This window comes from Chrysoperla carnea, chromosome 2 (assembly GCF_905475395.1).
Source record: "Chrysoperla carnea chromosome 2, inChrCarn1.1, whole genome shotgun sequence".
Classification (NCBI taxonomy): Eukaryota; Metazoa; Arthropoda; class Insecta; order Neuroptera; family Chrysopidae; genus Chrysoperla; species Chrysoperla carnea.
Window position 1 is genome coordinate 78048805 of NC_058338.1, and position 18201 is coordinate 78067005.

General features: G+C 29.4%; 2 protein-coding genes across 3 annotated transcripts in view; one reads left to right on the plus strand and one right to left on the minus strand.

Annotated features, from left to right (window-relative positions):
• Window positions 1-12376, plus strand: part of LOC123293526 (extracellular sulfatase SULF-1 homolog) — a 59174-nt gene extending 46798 nt beyond the window's left edge. Inside the window, exons 5-13 of one of the 2 annotated variants that reach the window (XM_044874378.1) lie at window positions 5670-5996; window positions 6067-6243; window positions 6950-7299; window positions 7481-7799; window positions 7864-8695; window positions 9221-9710; window positions 9773-9973; window positions 11140-11239; window positions 12198-12376. In XM_044874378.1, the coding sequence (XP_044730313.1) occupies window positions 5670-5996; window positions 6067-6243; window positions 6950-7299; window positions 7481-7799; window positions 7864-8695; window positions 9221-9710; window positions 9773-9973; window positions 11140-11239; window positions 12198-12324 (2923 nt within the window). In that variant the 3' untranslated portion in view covers window positions 12325-12376. The remainder of the gene's footprint in view (window positions 1-5669; window positions 5997-6066; window positions 6244-6949; window positions 7300-7480; window positions 7800-7863; window positions 8696-9220; window positions 9711-9772; window positions 9974-11139; window positions 11240-12197) is intronic. The other variant, XM_044874379.1, reaches the window with a different exon arrangement.
• A 3782-nt stretch (window positions 12377-16158) lies between these two features.
• LOC123292948 (MRN complex-interacting protein) lies at window positions 16159-17487 on the minus strand. Its single transcript, XM_044873662.1, has 3 exons — window positions 17320-17487; window positions 17181-17249; window positions 16159-16950 (listed from the first exon to the last, which is right to left on the minus strand). The coding sequence occupies exons 1-3, from the start codon at window positions 17368-17370 to the stop codon at window positions 16159-16161; spliced, it is 912 nt and encodes a 303-aa protein (XP_044729597.1). The 5' UTR covers window positions 17371-17487.
• Between the last annotated feature and the right edge of the window lie 714 nt (window positions 17488-18201).

An 18201-nucleotide genomic window follows, 5' to 3' on the forward strand; every position in this document is an offset into this window, starting at 1 on the left:
TCTAGAATTGTGAACAGCTATTTGAATAGTATTGAGGTATTTTTTATTATTATTCAGTTAGTGTGAATAGGTATTTATTAGCTATTTGACGAAGGCCAGTCATAGGTCGAAGCCAAGCCGAGGGCCAGTCAAAGGCCAGATATTTTTTTAAGTTTTCACTTCCGTCGACATCCATGACTATTTTTTTTTCTGTTTGGCGATTGAACGCTCAATTTCTAAAATAATGACTAAAATTGTAACGAGGCTTGATATCTGTTCTTCAGTCGATATTCATGTCCTCTTATTAATTAAGGTATTTGAGATTCAAAAAAACATAATTGTTCACCATAATTGACACTCAGATGAGTATTTTTCGAACTATTTCGAGCTATTTAAAGTATCTTAAGCGATATGTGAAACACTATGCACCCGATCGTTAAATTAGCCCGATTTTTAAACTTTTTGGGTCAAAATTACCCCATATACCAAATTTTATCAAATTTCGAAACAAATATTTTTCCATTTTCCCAAACTCTCCTAAAAATTACAAACAATCAAGGATTTTTTTTGTCTTCGATTTGAATAAAAATCATTTTGGGTGTTATTTTGATCCAATAATTACAATATAAAGGGTCTTTTTGGTAATTGGGCGAATTTTTTTTAAATACCGACTAAAATAGCATACGAATTGAATTAGGACGTTCCCAAAAATCATATTATAATTATATATGTATTCTCATTAAAGCCTTTTATAAGCAGATAAATTTTTTATGATCCTTCACGGTGTTAAAATAATTTAGAGCTGTTTTCTTTTTAAACATATAAATCCTATATTGAAGTGTTTTTAAAGGTATGTAATCAGGTTAATTTTCTTAATAATTTGGAAAACTAATATTCATTAGTTAAAAGCATGGCAAATACTTTCCTATAAACAAAATTATGATAACCAGCACTCATTTTTCCATAAAACACATTCAAAGTTATGAAATGAATGCCATTTGTGTTAAGAAAATTAGTATTTCTTCTATAAGTGATTTTCGCTAAATCTTTAGGCATCAATATTTAAAAAAATCAAGGTATATATCGAAAAATTTTACTCTTTATTTTCGTTTAATTTTCCCAAGTTCTAATTAAATTCACCCTCATTTTCATATACTAATTTTTTTTTTGGGGGAACGTCCTTAATGTCTCCCTATAAATACCTTGCAAATAATATACAAATAAAATAAAAATCCGTGAAACCAACCATCTGATTGGATTGGAGGTTTGCGTGTATAATCATTGTTGAATGTGATAAAGATGCCGATTATAAAAATACCATACATTGTTTTAAAACACAATAATTTTTTTATTTTCAAGTTGACTATTGTAATTAAAATTTATAGGATATAGAATTTGTCAAATGGGTTTGCATTATAGAAATTTTTTACTCATTTTGTGCAAATCTCAATACTATTCATTTATTAAACAAAATTTTTATACCGAGAGATTAAAATGGTCGATCATTTCTAATTAGGATCAACATGACATTTAGAAACTTTAAATAACAAATTTTTCTTGTTTAACTGTCATTTGCAATTATTGTTATGTCAATATTTTGTAGATCCTATTTATTTATTTTTTGAGCCCATATTTTTATATCCTGTATATATATGAAATATAAATCAAGGTATACTAATTTTAGTACCAAGTTTTTAATGCTTAGTTATATAGATAGTCTCATTTCTGTTTGTCCGTCCGACTGTCATCATAATAGCTCAAAAATGAAAGAGATAGAGTTGGTTTATTTTAAGTTGAACTTTACAGACAAAGAGAATAAATAATAATACATTTATACATGAGTTATATTATTTATTCTCTTTATTTGTAAGGTCCAACATAAAATAAACCAACTATATCAAGCTTAAGGTAGTACCAGCATGAAATCACTTTTCGACAGATTTGGCCGAATTTTTTGTCTCGGGTTTATAATAGCTTTATTTATGAATTCCTAAAATTTCATAATTTTTGACCGTTTAGATCGCGAGATAATTAAAGACAAAGTTCGCGATTTTGAGGGTCATGTCCCTCTTAAATCATGTAAAATGTCCGGTCTCTCCAACTATTTTTTATGATATTATTATATATTGAAGAAAAAGTAGAAAAAAATGTTTATACAATACAATTCTAAAAAAAAAATTTAGAAATTAATTTTCACTTTCGAGATATTAATTTTGACGTAAATTGATCGAAATTGGGACGTTGGCATAATTATTTCCCATTTTAAACGGTCAAAATTTCTGAAACTTTGGGAATTAATAGTAAGCATTATTAAATTCTTAAATTTAATTTTTCGTTAAATTCTGTCGAAAAAAAAATTGTACCATTGCTTTAACATAGAAACTGCAAATACCATGCTGGAACATCGTTAAACTAAAAGTGGATACTAATAGCTGATTTAGAACGTAAAAAGTGAGGTTGAATTCGTAAATGAGCAATATAGGTCAATTGGGTCCTATAGATCCATCTTGTAAATCTATAGAGATAGAACAAAAGTTTAAAAGAAAAAATGCTTCTTATAAAATAAACAACTTTTGTTTGAAACATTTTTTTCATAAACATAATTGTTTACCCGTGAGGGCGCAAATTAGGACAAAATTTGATGCCTATTTTCTCCAAAACTGTAAAAGATAGGGAGTTGAAAATTTGCAGGTAGCTTCAGCTATTAATCTTGTGAAAAATTCTCAAAAAAGAAAATAAATTCTAGAAAATACTTTCGAAAAGTTTTCACTGACATTCAACACTATTTTATATTTTATAAATGGTATTTCAATGGTATTACGAAAATTTGAATTGTAAAATAATATTAAAATTTTGTCTTCGTCTTCAAAGAAAGTACCCCTACACGTTTCGTATGGATTTTTGCTTGCCGATTAATTTTTCGGAAACTTGGAGAAAATCCTTATCAAAAGTGTTCATTACATCACAAAACTAATAGGGTGACGTTTCAGTATAAAATTATTCAGAAACGATTATTTATCGGTCTTTCTGCCCGTTGACACCAACCCTGGATTTATACTAGGGGCACTCGGAGCTTTCATACAAACTGTTGCGCAGAACGTTTCTCTTCAGTTTGGAAAGAGTTAAAAATTATAGTTTAACGACTGAGAAAAGACTAATAAACCTATTTAAAATAAATTTTCTGCTATGAATGAGCCGTTTTATTTATTTAAAAATAATTGAGACTTTTGATTAAAGAGTTTAGAACAATATTTTCCCAAAGTTTCTAATAACACTTTTCACTACTTTTTATCTCTATATATTATAAATAAGAAAGTAAGGATGTTTGTTTGTTTGTTACGCTTTCATGCTAAAACTAGCGAATGATTTTTAATGAAACTGTACAGCAATATAGCTCTTACTTCAGAATAACACATGAGCTATAATTTATTAAGATATATTTTTAAAAAAAATAAAATTTAATCTGACATTTACTATTTTAAATTTTTACAGAAATCTGTAATATATAGTTAAAAATGATGATTATATATGGAGTGGATCTATAATCATCATTTTGAACCATAAATTAAAGTATTCTGTAAAAAATTTAAAATAGTAAATGTCAAACCATTTTTGACCCACTTTTCTGACATACTCAATGAATTATGATCATTTTAAATTTAACAAAATTGAAAACTGTGCACATCAAAAGAGGTGGAGGCTTTAAAGCGGTGTTTTTTACTTTTAAGCCCAGTGAAACGGGCGGGTATCAAGCTAGTAATTTTCATACTTTTAAATTTCTTAACAACCTATTGTCTCTGAATCACCCTATACATTGTACAAAAATTAAAATTTTTATGAAAACGAATATTTACCTTTTAAATTAAAAAAAAGAATAAGAAAAAAGCTGTTACTCCGTTTTCACATTTCTCCCTTAAATTACATACAAAAAAAAAACCTTTTCGGTAAATATGAAAGAATATTTTTATATATACCTTTATACAATTTTTTCTGTTTTGATTAGTCAAGTACATTGCATACTTTTATATATATAAAAATAAAAACATACTCAAAATGATTTGAAAGTCTAGTCATTATAATTTTTTAACCAGAATTTATTATATGCTTTAAAACAAACAAGCAGCGCACAGCAGACACATATTTTTTAAATAAAGGCCACCATGTAAGAAAAACACCAAAACTAAAATACTTGAATATTTGCGATATTTTTATTCAAAGGTATCTAATTATAATTATGGTCCACATTTTTATCACGTATAAAAAAAATTAATATTTAATAATTTACACAATAGATTTAGTTCTAACGATAATTAAATACATACTTTTGTCAATAGTTATTATTAAAAATATTCTATGGTTTTATGGTTCTCAATACCGAATTGTTTATCAATGGGATAACTTTTAAAGAATCTAGTTTATACATTCATTAAATAAAAAACTAAGGAATTGCACTACCACGCTATGTGCATTCTCCGACCACAAATAAAGAAAGATTATTAGGTATTAATTATACAGGATGTCTTGCATGTGACTGGCTGCGCAAATTTTAAAAGCGTTAAAGTATACACAACGTAGGAATAGAACTCTTCTTGAGATTAACAGTCATGACTTTGAAAACCATAAATATTAAAAGGGCTGAGTGCAAGAAATGCTAGAACGTAAGATAGTGGGTATTTCATTTTCACGCTTTTGACTGCAAAAAAGAAAAATTTTCCCAAGGTTCGAAAAATGCGAAACCTTTTTTCCATGTACAATGTCTAATCTAATCTGGCCATTCGTATAACTTCTTCACTCCTCGTAGTTCTTGTATACTCCACGAAATCCACTTCCATACCTTCGATTAGTAGAACCCTTCTAAAACGCAGAAGATTGTGAGATTTTCAGAAAATAAAATTGTTATTTCGGTTTTTCGTTTTCCAGTGATAGATTATATCATGAAATTAATTCAATAATCCTGTGAGAACCGACAAAATTGTTATTGTTTCAATTTTTTTTTTGTTCACATTCTAGGCTAGATGTTTCGTCTTAGAAATCTAGAAATCTAAGTATTTTTTTTAAGTATTTCTACAATTGAAAATGATTTTTCTCTAAACTATAAATTCAAACGTCAACACATCAATGACGTCAACACATCGTTTGAGACCGTCAACACATCGTTTTAGCAACACCACCGCACGGAGAAATGATAAACTAACATACAGAATGATAAATAATTTGTCTCCCAACTGCTTTCACTATATTATAACGTAATTTTCCATAGAACAAACTGAAAAATGTAAATTTAGCGTGATTCCGATTGGCTCACAGCCTCAACGGGTGTAAATACGTCACTACCGTTTTTTTAATTCAATAATATAACTCTAACACTATAATTTGTGGTAAACAAAAATTAATGCAACTTCTCTATTCCCCAAGCTTGTAGCAATAAAAACATCTCGTTAAATCGAAAACTCGTTAACTCGAAGTCCTTCCCTTCCCTTCGAAATTCGATACATATTATAGTGTAGTATATAATCGTCGATAATACATTCCAATCTCGCCAGCTAGATACTACCTTCAATCTCTTAGGAAACCCAATCTTAATAAACTTTCCATTCAACAATTTTGTGCGTTAATTTTCTCTGAAACATAAATTTCCATCGCTTTTTGATTTCTAAATGCTAATAATTAATATTTCTTTTCTTTTACAGTACACCAACATATGATTACGCTCCGAATCCAGATAAACAATGGATCTTACAAGTAACACAAAAAATGCAACCGATACATAAAAAGTTTACGGATTTACTAATGACCAAACGTTTACAAACATTACAATCTGTAGATCATGCTGTTCAGCGTGTTTACAACGAACTAAAAATACTTGGTGAATTAGATAATACATACATTATTTATACATCCGATCATGGTTATCATTTAGGACAATTTGGATTAATTAAGGGTAAATCATTCCCATTCGAGTTTGATGTACGAGTACCATTTTTAGTACGTGGTCCTGGTATCGAATCTGGTACTGTGTAAGTAATTTATATTATATTTAAATTTTATTTCATGAAATAAATTTTACTTTTGTACATTTTTTTCCAGAATTGACGATATAGTTCTAAACATTGATCTAGCGCCAACATTTTTGGATATTGCTGGTGTTGATACACCGAATCATATGGATGGCAAATCAATCATGAAATTATTGGATGATCCAAAAGATATACCAAAACATCGAAGAGTACGTGGAAAGTGGCCAGATACATTTTTAATTGAAAGGTAAATTTTACAAAACCCAATCAACTTGTAATAGACCGAGTTTAGGAGGGAAATAGGGGAAAGTGCTATAAAGTGATCCAGCAGGATAAAATAATCCCTGTTTTATGTTGTTTTATGTGAACCATAACCAAATTAATCGTTGAACAAGAATTTAAAGCTATGTATAATCTATTTGGAGTTTCGTACCAAAAATATTAATTTTACTGCTTTTTGTTTGTGTTAGTTTTGGCCGGCTAGTTTTTTTACTCTTAGCTTCTGTTCACTTTGAATAATATTATAACACATTTTGATAAGCGTTATGAATTTTTAGATCAATTTTTATGATGATATTCAAAAGTGTCATTACGGATAAAATGATCCCCTTTATATAGGTTTAAATGATCCCTACTTTTTGTGTAAAATTATAACAGATAAAATTTTGTGTGTAAAAAGAAAAGAAAAATCTTTCGACGTTATGCATATCTCGAATTGTTTGGCTATAAGTTACCAATACCTCATAAGCAACTCAATTTTGGCAAAAATTTCTCTGAGAACTTTTTAACTTCTTACATGAGTAACAAAGATTATGTATAAAAATCAGTGGGGATAAATGCGGCAATTTTCAACCTGGTAAGATGGATTATTTGGTTCCTGTCGATCTCAAGTACCAGGCAACAGGTCGTAAATGATCAATTTGTTTTCAAATGAAGTTTTTATTGATTTTTAGTTCTGGGCGACGTGAAACACCAGAACAAATCGCTGAAGCAAAAGCACGTGCTAGAAATCGATATTCAATGGCTTTAAATTCGAATACTACAACAACTACGTCCACGACAGAAACAACATCCGAAGCAATACTTACATCAACTGCTTCATCAATAACTACTAGTCATGATATTGATCCAGACGATTTGGATTCAGCAGAAAGTGATACTGAAAATGATGATGAAGATGATGAGTTGGGTGATGATGATGAATTTATTGAAAAGGATGAAAAAGAGGAAGATATTGAGAAGGATGAAGAACAGAATGTACTCGAAGAAGAGGAACCAAAAAGTAACGATCAAAATATTTTACGTAAGTACAAATTAACGCATTTATTTTTAACCAGCTGATTCCTGCGGCTTCATGAAACAAAAAGTTTTTTTTTTGTGTATACGAGTCGATGGATACCTAAAATTGAAAATCAAAAACCAACTACGAAATATTAACTTTCGAGTTTGATCATTCCTCAATATTGATTATATGTTTTTATCAGGGCCAGAAATTCAATTGGATAATCGAGTATTACCTGTTGTACCACCAAATCGAATGCAACACACATCGAAATTTGAACGAATTGCAATGGAGTGTCAACAACCTGAAATGTTAGCACCCTGCCAAGTTGGACAAAAATGGCGATGTGTACAAGAATCAGGTCGTTGGCGCAAACACAAATGTAAATATCAATTACCGCCAAAGAGTCATCGAACATCAACGCAACCATTAAAGAAGTGTGCCTGCTTTACACCAGCCGGCGTTGTCTACACACGTTTAGAAGAGGATCCACACTTATTAAATGGGCAACTTATGAATAGGTGAGTTTTCTTCTAACTTTTCTTCTAAATTATCTTGTTTTTTGATGCAAAACTTATTTTTCAGACGAAGTTTACCATTTGACACCTGGATTCAACGGAATAAACGATCAAATCATGGTGGTCTTGAAAATATTTTGCAAATGTATCCCAGTGTTGCGCACATAACTTCCAAAATGGATCATCATTCATTAATACGAGCAAAACGTGATACTGAATCGCGTGTTGCATCAATTATGCAAGATTTACAACAATATGGCTTCCCACCATCTACAAATTTAAATATAACATTCTCAGATGTTTTTAAACCCAGTTTATATACAAATACAATCCCTGAAGGGAACCCTAGTTGTATGGTCTTGCCAAATGGAAATGTTAATTGTTCAAATGTCATTTATCATGATCCAAAAACATGGCGACGATCCCGAAATTCAATCGATGCACAAATACATAAACTACGAATGCAATTAGATGATTTAAAAGAAATACGGCGGCATTTAAAAGAGAAACGCCCGTTAATTCAAGAAGAACATTTAGTTAAAAATACTACTCATAGAAAAATAACGCCTGTTCGCTTCCACAAACCAGAAAATTTGGAAACAACTACAGTATTTGAACGAATAACGAGCACAATGTCCCCGTCAACTCAACGAACTGTGATTACATCGACCGCGAAAATATTGAATCGGCCTATAATTGAATTTAAAAATGATACGATTACAGATAATGCTAAAAATCAAACTTCAAAAACTAACCGACATCATCGCCATCAACATAATTCAAATAAACATCCACGACCTGCTACTATTCCATCTACGAGTACATCGAAAGAAATAGATACGACGTCAACTGAACGAACAACTTCTCCAAAATCATCGTTGCATGGTGATTTCAATAAGGTAATAGGGTATTCTACTATGTTTGAAACTTCAAATGTTTATTTTCCTAATAAAAAGCCACAAAAAAATATATTTCGGCAAAATAAACACACTTTCTTTCCATAAAATTAAATTAAATTTTAAACCTTTTTTATTCTCGCAAAAACGCTGTCAGTGATTTTGGTGACGTAATATTGGTAAAACAACAGTCGTGTATGTAATTATTACATGTATAAAGTTGATGGTAACATAACCAACAATTACTATGAAAGTCATTACAAATTAGCAATTAATGCATATTATTTTTGCCTATAGGATGTCACATCATGATATACAGATTCAAAATTACGACTTTTAATTTTAATATAATATAACAATAATGTGCTTTTATGACTCAAAATCAGAATATTTAACTATATTTCTACATAAATTTTAAGTTTTATCAAATTTCATAATTTGTTTTTCATTTTACCGTAACTACCCTATCGAATAATAACTTTGTCTACGAATTAATAAATATTATGATTAATTGTTTGATTTCTTTAGAAACCGTTTAACAATTTGGGACCAGCAAGAATTGATGTACCAATGTTTGGTCCAGCCGAAGTACCAAATATTCCACAACGACATAGTCAATCATACAACGAAAGTCGACGTTTACCACCGTTACTGATATCCGAAAACGAAGATCAACATACATGTTACTGTGAACCAGACATTCCTTCAAAGATAGATGAAAAGAAAGCTGCGAAAGAAGCAAAACGAAAATTAAAAGAAGAAAGAATACGCAAAAAAGAACGCAAAGCTAGACGAAAATTAAAATTAGAAAAAGAATGTCTATCAGAGCGTATGAATTGTTTTAGTCATGATAAAGAACATTGGAAAACAGCGCCATTATGGACTGACGGTCCGTTTTGTTTCTGCATGAATGCAAATAATAATACGTATTCGTGTGTGCGCACAATCAATGCTACACATAACTTTTTATATTGTGAATTTGTAACCGGCCTAGCAACCTTTTATAATTTAAGATTAGGTATGGAAAACAAAAATTTTGTCTCGTGAATTAAAATTAATCTAAAATTTTGTTTTATTTAGACCCGTTTCAACAATGGAATCGATTAGATACTTTATCACCATCAGAAAAATCCTTTTTACATGATCAATTAGAAGCGTTAAAACGATGTCAAGGTAAATCGTGTATTATCGGACCAGTAGATGTACGAAATAGTATATCGTCGTCAATTGTATTACAACAATCTCTACGAAATAAAAATCGACGGAAATTCGCTCATCAATGTAAGTTTACCTCATTTGTTTTAAAACGCGCGGCTATAGTTTCCAATTTTTTTTTATATACAGTACACCCGCAGTAATCCGGCCCCTGTCTAATCCGGCACACCTTGTAGTCCGACATAACTATAACGGTAATTACAATGCAGATTTCTTATAAATACATGAATTCTTCATGGCTGAAATTAGAAAATCTTAATCACTTTGATATGTAATTTGTCGGATTACAAGGCATTCTTTTTCAAAAAGTTCCGGATTACAAGGAGATTTGTGGCAGTACTCTATAGTCCGACAAATTCGATAATTCGACATTACCTTGCAAAACGTTTGTCGGATTATCGCGGGTCCACTGTATTAATATAAAAAATTTACAGTACTAAAAGAAAATTTTGATTAAAAATTCAATTTTCTTGACTATCCTAACGAATGAACGAACAATGTTAAAGAATTGGTTGATTTTTCAACCTCAAATTTAATCCTCTTCAAATAAATAGATCTGATAAATAAGAAATTTAGATCTTTTTAAATTAATTATATTCGCCAGTCCTTGAAACATTTAACATTATTTGAACAAACAAACTACACGAACGTGTTTGCATGGATTTTTAGAAACAACTTTAGGTCATATTAACAATCTTTGGTCATCAAAACATAATCCACTAAATTTGCATGAAATATAAAACATAATATTCATAATGGCTGTTTCATTTGAATTAATTAAAAATACGTTATTTTCATCCTACCTTTTGTAAAGTTTAGATCAAGAACTAATATATTAAGGATGTAAAACTAGCGTGGAGAGGGTAGCAGGTCACTTGGCGAGTCGTTCGTTGCGTACTTTGTACTGCACATCAGGCTGTCTTTTGTTTTAAATGAATTGGATAATTTCAATTATTTTAATCACTTAGACAGCCTAATAAGCAGTACAAAGTACCCAACCGTCGATGAGTATACCCCACCCAGATAGCTGCCTTAAATTTTTGCCACGGGCGCCTAAAGCTTGGCATAGGAGGTTTCATTTTTTTAATATATATGTTCTTGGTTTAAGGTCTTTTACTACAGACTGAGTTATCATTTGAATATTATTATCACTGTTAATAACATTATTTAAGGAATAAACAAATTTATCATTTTATTTACTAACTAAAATCATTATTTCAAATCATGTATAGCTGATGCTACACTGGCACTACCATTGGTTGCTCAACATAAAGCTTATTTGGCCAATCAAGATTATACTCCAAAGCATAAAAAAAGGAGAATAATATCAAAGTAAGTATCCATTTTTTTCCTCATTTTTAACATTAAATTAATCAAAATTCATTAAATTAAGGTAGCATAGCAGTATTTTCAATATCAATAATATAAAATATCAAATAAGAAGGAACTGGACGACATATATTCATTTTGTTTAATATACAAAGCTGTTTTCGAGAATTTTAATTCATTGCGCTTAATTAGTCCGCCATTGTTGCCTAAATTTATTTTCCCCTAAATATATCTCCCTAAATTTGAATATGGACGGGAAAACAACCGTCAAATTAAAAAAATCAAGATGTTTTTACTATAGGTGAACTGTGCCAATTTTGCATAAACAATTACCATTTCCAATAAAATGAAACAAATACAATCTTTAGAGTCCGTGTATTTTTGTACAATTATACTAGTTATATCTCTTATACGGTACGGTAAAAAAAATCTAACTTTTTTCTTTTAATCAAGGGAACTGTGATCTTTTGAATAAATTTAAAAAAAAAGTAAACTGTAACCCTCGATACTGCTGTACTATCTTAATCCATTTACTTTCAATTACTTTTAGCTGCAGGCTTAAATTTTAATATGTGCTCTATAAATTATCTTAATCCTGCGTTCGCTAATTCTACAAATTAAGAGAATAGTATATTACAAATCTAGGGAGCAAAAGTAAAGAATGTCTCAGATTAAATGCCCGAGACTAAATCGAGAGTGGCAAACAAGAGATGAGACATTCTTTAATTGATCCTTTGGTGTGTGAACTATTTTTCTGCTCGGCTAAGGCGGAAAGCGGCAAGTTCATTTAACACAGCGTTACGAAAGTTGGCATTTTCCACCCGGAAGCGAAAAAAAAAAATGAAATTGTAATGTTAAACTAATATGAGTTCGGCTCTTAAATATTATGTTATGTAAATTCTTCTTCATTTTTCTAAATAAGAACAAAAGAAAATAATTATTATGTTTAAATAATTTTCAGGCCGTGGCGGCGGCGCAAATTCATGTGGAGACAACAAGAACGAAGGCGTGATAAACAGACAATCGTACGCACAGAACAACAACAACAACAGCAAGAGAAATCGGGAACAAATAATCCATCAAATTAGAAAACAGACTGAACGCCGTAAAATTAATAATATAAATAATTATGAATAAATAATATTTAGAATGAAAATAGAAATTTTTGATTGATATTATATATTAACTATGTATAACATTTAAAAAACAAAAAATCAATCAACTTAGATCAGTAAATATAATTTGTGCTTTAAAGCTCGTGCTATAATATATATTATAAATAAGTAATTAACTTCGTTTAATTTTTTTTGTTTTGAAAACAGAAGAAATGTTTTTTTTTACACACAGTGATAAATTATATGATTATTATTTTTTAAGTATAGTTTTAAGTTTAATCGAAAATTAAAGAATTGCGCGAATTTCTGTAACGTTTTATCGTTGTCCCACATCGCACACAAAGGTATTTGAGAGATCGGTATGAAGACGACTTAAGTATTTTAACGGATTTCATAATTTATTTTTATGAATATCTGTTGTGATATTAAATAAGACAGAATACGAATATTTGGATATGTGTCAATATTTGGATTCATACTTATACATTTAAAAAGTTATCTTTTTACCATTAATTTATATTTAATATAAATGTAAAAAATATTTAAAACGAATATCGGAGTAATATTGGAAATAAAGAGCAGTCGGGTCAATGCCAAATCGGTTGAATACGTTTGGCACGTGCCTGCTTTGCCTTATGGATAATCCACCTCTGAATCGATTGTATTATTGTGTTTTTAGTTTTAAATTTGCTATAAATAAATTGTTTGTCTTTGTGAATTGTTGACGTATAAATTTTACGATGATTTATGGGCATAAGTTCTTATCAACGATTTCTCTGGAATGCTTTGAAGAAATCGTAAACTAATGTTTTTGATAAAAGTAAATCGCTATAAGCTTTTTTTTAAGCAATCAAGTTTTGAGGTGTAGTGATTTAACTAATTGCTCTAAAACAAAATGGTTGACAATAACAGCGCTAGCAAGACATATTTTGTACAAAACATTTTGTGGAATTCTCTGTCGATATTTGAAAGTATTTGAGAATTGAGTGTCGGAAACTTTCATTATCTCTGTGTGCAAACGGGGCATATTCTTTTTTTTGTAATTTTATTTATTTATACGAAAAAGGATATTTTATCTAATTGTAAAACAAGAACATAAATTAGAGAGTTAATTAATTTATGAATTGTTTTATTAATATTTTAATTATTTTTTTAAAAATTATATGTAAATAATATAATGGTCCATATTAGTTAATGGATGCAAGTATAATAAAGTCTTGTACAATATGACGCGACCTCCAATCGAATAATATATATATATTATAGATATATAGATTAGAATATTGCTGCTAATTTTTTATCCCATTTTATATTCATTATTTTTGTTTTTTTTACAGCTAAATTATTTATTTAAATGCTAAATTTTAATAAGAATCTATCATCACTAAATTTCCCTTAACTTAAGTGAGTATGCTCCGACATAAATTACATCATAAATGTCGCACTGATAAAAAAACAAATTGATCTCGTGTAATTTGATTTGCTTTTACGAAATTCAGTTAGTTCAAATAGTAACATAGAAAATTGGAATCTCTTTAGAGACCAAGACTAACCCGTGTACTCAAATCATGCAGGGGGAATGTTTCCAACTTTCATTTTAGGTCGACATAAAGTCAATAAAAACAACAAACTTGACGCCCAAACCCACGCACCCTAGATGCGCATAGGTCTGGACCTAGAAAATCAGTAGAAAGATATTCCATATGATACAAAATCAATCACTTTTTAATAACTTCTGAAGCTCCCTCACTTTCCAATAAAATGTTTTTTACAAAATTTGTTATAATTTATAATGAAAATGTCTATGGGCAAAATAACGATAAGGAGTATTAAGAAGTTAAGAATCTGATCTCTATAAAGACAGCCTCGTGATGGTATCGTCTGATACCTAGATATTTTTATTCTATTGATAACCTCACCAAGATAAGCAAAAGGTGTATATTAAAAAAAATGAAGAATCTCGTCTTAGTTAATCAACTCCGAGGTAAGTATCATAAGCTGTTCCTAATAAAAGAACTCCTATAGATTTGCCATGAAAATGAATCGGAAATCACTCAGAATTGATTGAAAATTAAATTTAATCCGATTTAATCTTATTCAAATCCATTCAAAATTCAGAGTAGGAAAAATATTTGCTTATCAACTAGAATTGATTTCTTGAACCGCATTCTGAGCAGGAATCTGATTTTTACTTACTTCTATTTTACTTGCAAATAAAAACCACTTTTTCTAACCTTTTTCTGAATTCGTGTTATGATACATATATTATATAGTGATGATAGAATCTTTATACCTCCTAAAGTAGGTAATTAATGGAATAAATACTACGACAATCTGGTTGTTTTCGCAACTTTTTGTAGAAAGAATAAAATTATAGGATCGAAAAACAATAGATTTTTTAATGTGCATTTAATATGGACTGAAATTAAACGAAGAGTATTGTTTATTAAAATTTTTAAATGGGCATACTATTTCTTATCTCTGCATTTTCTTTTACAGAAACTGAAAAGTTCATACATTTTTGTTCGAATTGAATGATCAATTTGTAATAACTATACTATCAACGAACAATGGCCAAAATTTAATTTGTGTGACTAAAAATGGTGTGTAATTATCAAAACTTTTTAATAACAATTATGTCATCTAAATAAAAAAATTTTTGTTTATTTGTAAAATGCTACTTAATTAAAATCTTTTTGTTCTTTAAATTAATAAATAAATTGGCTTACACAGTACAACTTTTTATAATAATTTCTTATTTCGCTAGTCATATATTTTATAAAACAAAATGTATGTAAATTCTAAATAAATAAATAGAAATCTTAATAATGTATTAAAATGCCCTCTGTGATTTTTTTATCCATAGCTTATTCCTTTTGTTGTATCTGGTTTTTTGTGGACAAAATCATCCTTCGCGGTTTAAGTAGGAGTGTTTCTCAGGCCTTAGGAGCTAAGCGAATATCCATAGCCCAACGAAGCGGACTCATAACGACTAGTTACTAATAAAAGAATAGGCTTTTGTCCTAAATTTGAAAAATTGGTTTATACGTTACATTAATCTCTGATTTACACCAAAAAGGTATTAGAAATTAAAAAAAAAAACACTATTTGCATTATGTATTTTACATTTTCAAAAACCAATTCAGAATTTACTTCGAAAACAATGTAGAGTCATGGCGTCTTGAATGACATCACAACTCGCCAAGCAATCATTTTTGTTTATGAAAGTTGTAACCATTTTTGAGTATGACAATAAATCAAGCAACTTGCTTTGTTCTATTAAAATATAAACAGCATAGGTCTTTTCATCATGTCATGAGCGCAAGTTCAGAGTTTTCAGACTGGCAGCAATAAGTCGGACTAAGAAAAAGATAAAATGAAAAGGTCTATTAATAATGCTGTCACGCGATTGAATGTCTAATTTTACTGGATTTATTTTCTAAAAATAATAACCTTTACTTTTTATTTAAAATAATTTTGTTTTTATTATCTACATATCATGATTAATCATTAGAAACTCTTATCCATCCGATTTATTCTTAGTGGACAAAAGCCTATTGGCTGGGAGCCACCAAACTTTAGACACACCTGGTTGAAAATTGAACGAAAGTTGTCGAATTAGAATAGAAGTGTTGTTTAACGAAATCACAATAAGTTGATATGCGAAGCGAATATGTACTAATAACACTATTCTGGCCAAATGTCATGTCAGTTTAATATGGAACCGAAAATATGGGAAATAAGAAATAAATTTTAATTCAGGAATTTTTTATGAAACTCAAAATATACTTTTCATTATAGACTAAATTAAAAATCGGTATCCAGAATCGAATCCAAACTATCGTTATCTTGAAAAGATTCAAAAACCGTTTTTCTGACTAATACATCAGTAGTTTTATGATCAGATTTAATTTGTTCATAATAAGATGTCCTGCTCGAATTTGACGGTTTTAAATATTGTAATGAATCTGCTGATTCAATTCCAGGTTTATTTTCTGTAACGATATTTTGAGTGAGAGTACTATCGGTTTTCTTGAACGATTCAAAAATAGTTTTTCTATATGATTGATCGATAGGATTGTGTAGAGATGTAATTTGTTTATTATAAGAAGTAATTTTCGTAGTTGACGGTTTAAAATTTTTTATCGAATGCTTCGATTGTATTGGAACCATATCTGTTTTATAGGCTTTTCGATTTCTAGTTTTATCTGAGTTAAAATACGAACTTATAGTTCTTTGATTTCGAATTCTATGGTCTGTTTCCTCGTGAGTTCGATTCCTAAACTCTGAACATGTCTCATTACAATCATTTGTATCCGAAAGTTTAAGTCTTTTAGACGAAGAGTAAATATTTTCATCTATGTTGTTATCATCGTTAGTTTCAGTCTCCTCATCTAAAAATTCAGCCCATTTACTTTGTTTAGGCTCATCGCTTGAGGGTAAAATTGTATCATTAACTTCTGTGATACTTGAACTTCCATCAAACTCTTCGTCAGTTACGATTATTTCGTCAATATTATCTGGGATTTCGTCTGCTCGCAATGCATTTAATTTTTGAACGTGTAGACGACAATCTTTTCCTGTCCCTTTACCATAAACCTGTGCAAAAGATACGTTTACCATTTTTAATTCGTTTTGTGAATACTTCGAACAGTTCTCTGAGCGGCGAAAAATTTAGAAGAGAGGTTCGATATAAGATGCATAGCGAATGTTTGCGTGTCTATTTTTTAACCGCAGTAATGATATTAAAAGATCATGATTTTAATAAGTCAGTCTTAAACTAAGCACATATAATATGATTCAACTTTTAGTCTTTAAAAAATGTTTACCTGTCGTACAGACTGCTTTTCTCCACAAATCTTACATTCCCATTTCGGAACTTTTTTCACAATATGTACCTAAATAATAATTTTAAATGTTTACCTAATCACAATATCATAATATTAAGAAATATAAATAAATAAAAACCTGAAAAGCTTCACATTTAAAACATCGAACAACGTGAAATTCTTGTGGCATTATGTAAAAAACATTAAAAAATATAATAGTACAATAAAGATTTATTTTAATTTGTTTTTACTTTTACGAAACAACTTTTGTTGAAAGTAAGGTTATTATCAAATAAAAATAAGTATTGAGTTGAGTAAACCTTAATTAAATTATTTAATAAATAAGTAAATGGCAATCTACATTAAAAAAAAAGACATCCTAAGTAATTAATTTATTAGTTTTAAAACTTGTTTTAAATATTTCTCAGCGCTTCGTTAAATAAAAATTTCAATGAAAAGGAAAGATTTACCAACCATATGTCAAATTATGAAAATATTTATTCAATCACTTCGCGCCAAAACATAACAAACCATAGCAAAAACCATAGACAAACATTAATGGGATTTACCGTAAGGGTTTTTCTTTGGGCAAAACTATGTTTCAGTGGCTTCAGCACAACTACAAGCCAATAATAAAAGTCTTATTGGAGTGCGGATTCCACAAAGATCAAATAGGACATTTCTCTTCTTGGAAGGAAAATATTTTTTATACAGGTAGTATAAACTGACTACTATAAATCAAGTGGATACGTTTCATGAATATCCTCTTCATGAAATTTACGTATTTTAAATATCAGCAATGTAATAAGTAAAAGATCTTCAGGCTTAGAACTGCAATGTAGCAAAAGTAGAACAAAATCCGCAATAGAATAGAAAAAACTAAAAACAAGAAAAGAAGTACCTACGCCAATGAGTAACTTTTTAATATAATTAAAAGCTTTTAATAGCGACCCGTCCGGGAATTAAATACCGATTAAGTATGAAATGTGTTAGTCCCCAAATAAAGCCAAAATACCTGCTT